Below are 6000 nucleotides of genomic sequence, written 5' to 3' on the forward strand. Positions count from 1 at the left end.
GTGCCCACAGTCCCGGTCAGAGTGGGGCTGTGAAGGCACAGCAGCTCAGGCAGCATCCGGGAGGCAGGGAACTCTCCGCCTCAGGCAGCAATACAGGCCAAGAGCCTGCAGGGTGGAGAGAGAAATCAGAGGGGGGGGTGGGGAGAGCGTAGCTTAGAGTACAGTAGGTGGGTGGGGGTGGGGATGGAGGTGAGAGGTCAGGGAGGAGGGTGGGCCGGGTAGGTGGGAAGGAAGATAGGCAGGTAGGACAGGTCATGGGGACGGTGCTGAGCTGGAAGGTTGGAGCTGGGGTGAGGTGGGGGGAGGGGAAATGAGGAAACTGGTGATGTCCACATTGATGCCCTGGGGTTGGAGGGTGCCGGCGGAAGGTGAGGTTTGTGTCCAGATGTTTTGTGGTGGATGGGCCAATTGGAGGGGTTGAGAGGGGAAGCCAGTAAGCCAGACCCCAGACTGCTCCCACCAGGACCCTGGGAAACACTCCGAGTCAGAGGGAGCGTGGTGTACATGTACCTTATCATAGTGGGACAGCGGGGGGAATAAAGTGGTTCAAAAGGATTATGGGATACTGACTTTCATTAACCGAGGCGTCAAGTTTATGAAAAGTGAGGGTTTGGCTGGGAACTGTACACAGGTGGGTGAGGCCACACACACAGAGTATCGCAGGCAGTTCTGGCCTCCACGTTATAGGAGGGAGATTTACCAGGGCGGTGCCTCACGGTGGGGGCCGGAGAGTCTCAGTTTGTGAAGAGAGACCAGACTGAGGCAGTTTTCACTAGAGCAGAGGAGATGGAGAGGGGGCGTGATTGCGATGGATTGATGTGCGTGGATTTGCTATTGGCTGGCCCAGGGAAGACGGAGGGGACCGGTGGAAGGGGTGTCTCTCAGACTGGAGGTGCCTGACTAGTGGTGTTCCGCAGGGATCCGTCCCGGGATCTCTACAGTTTATGATATGTATAGATGGGTGGGTTAGGGAGTGTCCGGACAGTACCAAGATCGGTGGAGTTGTGGGTGGTGCAGAAGGTTGTTACGCAGGATGTAGACCAGCTGCAGATATGGGCAGCGAAATGGCACCCAGAGTTTAATCCAGGGAAGTGTGCGACGCTGTGCTTTAGGAGATCAAATGTTCCGGACAAGTATACAGTTCATGGCCGGATTCTGGGCAGCGTGGGCTTCAAGTCTACAGCTCCCTGAAAGTGGCCAGCCAAGCGGGAAGGCAGGGTAAAGAAGGCGGACAGCCTGCTGGTCAGGGGGAAGAGAGTTGGTGGGACAGGGGCTCACGTAGCCGCACTCCTCGTATCCTGTGCCACCCTGGTCACCGCGTTGGTGTGGAGGCAGAGACACCGAAGACAAGGATGCTGCCCCGGATTCGAGGGTGGCAGTGGTGAGCAGGGGGCCAGAAAACCATGGAGTGGTTTCCCTGGGAGCGGGGGGGAAGACTCGACAACATTCCCATCAGGCAGGAAGGGATAGGTTCCATTTGGCATCATGCTGGGCACGTGGGCTGAAGGGCCTGTTCCTGTGTGGGAGGGGCTATCGATAGAGTAGAAACCCTGATCACGGCGAAGGAGGATTGAGGTGGGGCACTCTCAATGCCAAGGCTGTGGAGGGGGGGGGGCACACGCTGGGCATTGGGAGCTGAGCACTGGGTCTGCGGCAGGTGGTGAGGGCGCCGGTCTCTCTCAGCCTGTCGGGTGGTGGGGAGGGAGTGGGCAGCGTTCACCCTCTGGCTTTGTTTGCCCCCCCCCCCCCCCCCCCCCCCCCAGGGTTCCCCTCCCGAGGAAGTGGCAGCAGCGCTGCTGGCTGTCCCGGAACGGGAGCGGTTCGCCAAGTTCTGGATCTGCCGGGCCCACTTGCTGGAGAGGACCGGTCCGATGGAAGCTGTCATCGCACTGTTCGAGGAGGCCGTGCACAGCGGGGCGCAGGTCAGTGCTGAGAGACCCTCCGCGGAGGTCCCCTGTTAGAAAGCTCTGGGGCTTCATGCCTCCGAACGTGCGGCACCTTGCCCCCTCCCCCTGGGTTCGCCCTCGAGCCCTCGCTGTCCGTTCTGCGATGTGTGCGGCGGACATGCCTGAGAGCAGCAAGCCTGTGTGTGTGTGTGTGTGTGTGTGGTGTGAATGGGTGGGGCCAATTTGTCATTGTGTGGGGTGAGGGGGGGTCCTGTTGCCGAGCGTGGAGGCTGGGACACATGCCCCGTTGCACCGAAGGAGCGAGACTTCATGGTGGTAGTTTGTTGCTGTTGCTGATCCAGGGTTCCCCACCTTGTATATTTTTTTATATAAAAGAGTTGTTAAAACTGGCCATCCTTGGGAAAGCTGACCCCTGCCCGCCTTCTCTTCCAGCCCGTCGAAGAGTTGCGGTCTGCCCTGGTCGAAGCCATCATGAGGAACGCGAGCGCTCTGTCGGCCTCTGCAGGTAACTCCGCAGCCCTGGGCCCGCGCTACGGGCCGTCAGAGCGACCGGCAACGGTGGGACGCCTCTCTTTTCAGGCATTACCGCCGCGTCGCGGGCGTGCCCGCAACTGTTGGGGGGAGGGAGGAGGGCGGAGGTGGTTGCTGCTGGGTTGCAGAGGGAGAGACCACCTGAGGGTCTCCTCTCAGTCATCAGTAAAGCGAGAGAAGGGATCACCAACCAGGCTATCAAGCAGCACTCACTCAGCAATAACCTGCTCAGTGACCACCCCCCCCCCCCCCCCCAGTTTGGGTTTCGCCAGGGTCACTCAGCTCCTGACCTCATTACAGCCTTGGTTCCAACACGGACAAAAGGGGCCGAATTCCAGGGGAGAGGTGGCAACCCTTGACGTCACGGCCGCGTTCGACCAAGTGTGGCATCAAACAGCCCTGGCGAAACTGGAATCAGTGGGCACCAGGGGGCAAACTCCCTGCTGGTTGGAGTCCTACCTGGCACACACTGAGTTGGTTGTTGGAGGTCTGTCGTTTCACCTCCAGGACATCTCTGTTGGAGTCCCTCAGGGTAGGGGCATAGGCCCAATCATCGTCCTCAATGACCTTCCCTCTGTCACAAGGTCAGACGTGGGGATGTCCGCCCATGTTTGCGTAGTGTTCAGCACCATTCGCCACTCCTCAGGTACGGAAGGAGTCTGTGCTCAAATACACCAAGATCTGGGCGATACCCAGCGCTCGTCCTGAAGGACGGCTCCTATCCGAAACGTTGACGTCTCCACCTCCTGATGCTGCCTGGCTTGCTGTGTCCTTCCAGCCTCCTGCCTGTCCACCTCGGACTCCAACAGCTGCAGGCTTTTCCTTGTCTCTAATGTCCAGGCTTGGCAAGTAATATTCGTGCCACCCAAACGCCAGGCTCCGATCGTCACCGATGAGAGACCACAGGCCCTTGATGGTGTTACCATCACTGAATCCCCTCCCCCCTCCCAAAGGATCAACATTCTGGGAGTTACCACTGACCAGAAACTCCACCGGACTCACCACATAAACACAGCAGCTACAGGAGTAGGTCAGATGGTAGGAATTCTGGTAGGAGTAACTCACGTCCTGAATCTCTTCCCCGCTTCACCCACACACCCCCCCACCCCCAACAAAAAGCCTGTTCCCACCATCGACAAGGCACACAAGTCAGGAGTGTGTGATGGAATACTCCCCACTTGCCCTGGATGGGGGTACAGATCCAACAACACTCGAGAACCATCCAGGGACAAAGCAGTCCCCCCCTCGATTGTCCCCACACCCACAAACCCCCCACTACCTCCACCCCCTAACGCTCAGTAGCAGCAGTGTGTACCATCTACAAGACGCACTGCAGCAACTCCCCCAGGCTCCTCAGGCAGCACCTTCCAAACCCCACGGCCACTTCCATAGGGAGGGACATGGGAAAACCACCCCCCCTTGGCAAGTTCCCCTCCAAGCCCCTCACAGTCCACAATTCGGAAATATATCGGCCGTTCCTTCAGTGTCACTGGGTCAGAATCCTGGAACTCCCTCCCTGAGGGCGCTGCGTGAGGGGGGTCCCTACACCACACGGGACTGCAGCGGTTCAAGATGGCAGCTCTCCCCCACCTTCTCAAGGGGGCGATTGAGGGGAGCGGGGACAGTAAATGCTGTATCCAGCCAGCAACACCCACATGGAGAATCTGGTTTCCAGCATCTGCAGTCATTGTTTTTACCTTCGGTCCAACCCATCCATGCCAACCAGATATACCAATCCAATCTAGTCCCACCTGCCAGCACCCAAACCCTTCCTATTCATATACCCAGCCAAATGCCTCTTTTTTTATATAGATATTTTTATTGGAAGTTTAACATTTTGACAAATTTACAAAAATAAGCAGAATTTTCAAGCACAAACATTAATATAAAAATAGATCTTAAATATATATTCATCAAAATTCAACTAATCCACAATCATCCAGAGTGTATAGTTGAGTCGCTTACATCCGTCAAGCAAGAGAAAATGTTCTCTAATGCACTCATAACAGTATGATAAAAAGGAAGCTATTTCCAAACAATAAGAACAAAAATTAAACATGTTTGAATGGAGATCGTCCCCCTTGTTCTCAGGGGGCCTTACTACCTTTCCAACGTTCCACCATATCCTCTCCCAAACAGTGTCCCACCCTTGACCCGGGCGCTCCTTAATAGGATTTAGATATAATACCGAGCTAGAGTTAACAGTGAGCGCCACACCCCCACCCCTCCCCACCCATACCGGAGTATATCTGATAGCATCAATGCCACGTACAAACATACATAACTATAAAATTACAACTCCAACAGATTACAGTTAGGTATAATAACATAAGATAGCAAGGAAGACAACCCCGCTCCCAGAGGCAAAAGTAAAGTAGAATAAAGTATCCATTTCTCCCCACAGAGTGTGAGAGAGGCAAGCCAACATAAATTGTCGCTTACGATTTATTTAACCGAGTCTAAAAGTTTCTTGGCCTCTTCTGGTGATCTAAAATTATACTCGGATCCTTCGTGGGTAAAGCATAACGTTGCTGGGTAGCGTAAGGCAAATGCCTCTTAAATGTTGCAATTGTACCAGCCTCCACCACTTCCTCTGGCAGCTCATTCCACACACATACCACCCTCTGTGTAAAAACGTTGCCCCTTCGGTCTCTCTTATATCTTTCCCCTCTCCCTAAACCTATGCCCACTAATTCTGGACTACCCCACCCCAGGGAAAAGACTTTGTCTATTTATCCTATCCATGCCCCTCGTGATTTTATAAACCTCTATAAGGTCACCCCTCAGCCTCCGACACTCCAGGGAAAACAGCCCCAGCCTGTTCAGCCTCTCCCTGTAGCTCAAATCCTCCAACCCTGGCAACATCCTTGTAAATCTTTTCTGAACCCTTTCAAGTTTCACAACATCTGTCCAATAGGAAGGAGACCAGAATTGCATGCAATATTCCAACAGTGGCCTAACCAATGCCCTGTACAGCCGCAACATGACCTCCCAACTCCTGTATTCCCAAATCCTGACCAATAAAGGAAAGCATACCAAACGCCTTCTTCACTATCCTATCTACCTGCGACTCCACCTTCAAGGAGCTATGAACCTGCACTCCAAGGTCTCTTTGTTCAGCAACACTCCCTAGGACCTTACCATTAAGTGGATAAGTCCTGCTAAGATTTATTTTCCCAAAATGCAGCACCTCGCATTTATCTGAATTAAACTCCATCTGCCACTTCTCAGCCCATTGGCCCATCTGGTCCAGATCCTGTTGTAATCTGAGGTAACCCTCTTCGCTGTCCACTACACCTCCAACTTTGGTGTCATCTGCAAACTTACTAACTGTACCTCTTATGCTCGCATGCAAATCATTTATGTAAATGACAAAAAGTAGAGGACCCAGCACCGATCCTTGTGGCACTCCACTGGTCACAGGCCTCCAGTCTGAAAAACAACCCTCCACCACCACCCTCTGTCTTCTACCTTTGAGCCAGTTCTGTATCCAAATGGCTAGTTCTCCCTGTATTCCATGAGATCTAACCTTGCTAACCAGTCTCCCATGGGGAACCTTGTC

At 54.2% G+C, this 6000-nt stretch overlaps 1 protein-coding gene across 2 annotated transcripts in view; it reads left to right on the forward strand.

The window, feature by feature from the left end:
* LOC132809351 (cytoskeleton-associated protein 2-like) overlaps positions 1–6000 on the forward strand; it is a 34455-nt gene that overhangs the window by 18978 nt on the left and 9477 nt on the right. For both annotated transcript variants that reach the window (XM_060822549.1, XM_060822550.1), the window contains exons 6-7: positions 1764–1922; positions 2340–2412. In XM_060822549.1, the coding sequence (XP_060678532.1) occupies positions 1764–1922; positions 2340–2412 (232 nt within the window). The remainder of the gene's footprint in view (positions 1–1763; positions 1923–2339; positions 2413–6000) is intronic.

Source organism: Hemiscyllium ocellatum, unplaced genomic scaffold (genome assembly GCF_020745735.1).
Source record: "Hemiscyllium ocellatum isolate sHemOce1 unplaced genomic scaffold, sHemOce1.pat.X.cur. scaffold_1090_pat_ctg1, whole genome shotgun sequence".
NCBI classification, from domain to species: domain Eukaryota; kingdom Metazoa; phylum Chordata; class Chondrichthyes; order Orectolobiformes; family Hemiscylliidae; genus Hemiscyllium; species Hemiscyllium ocellatum.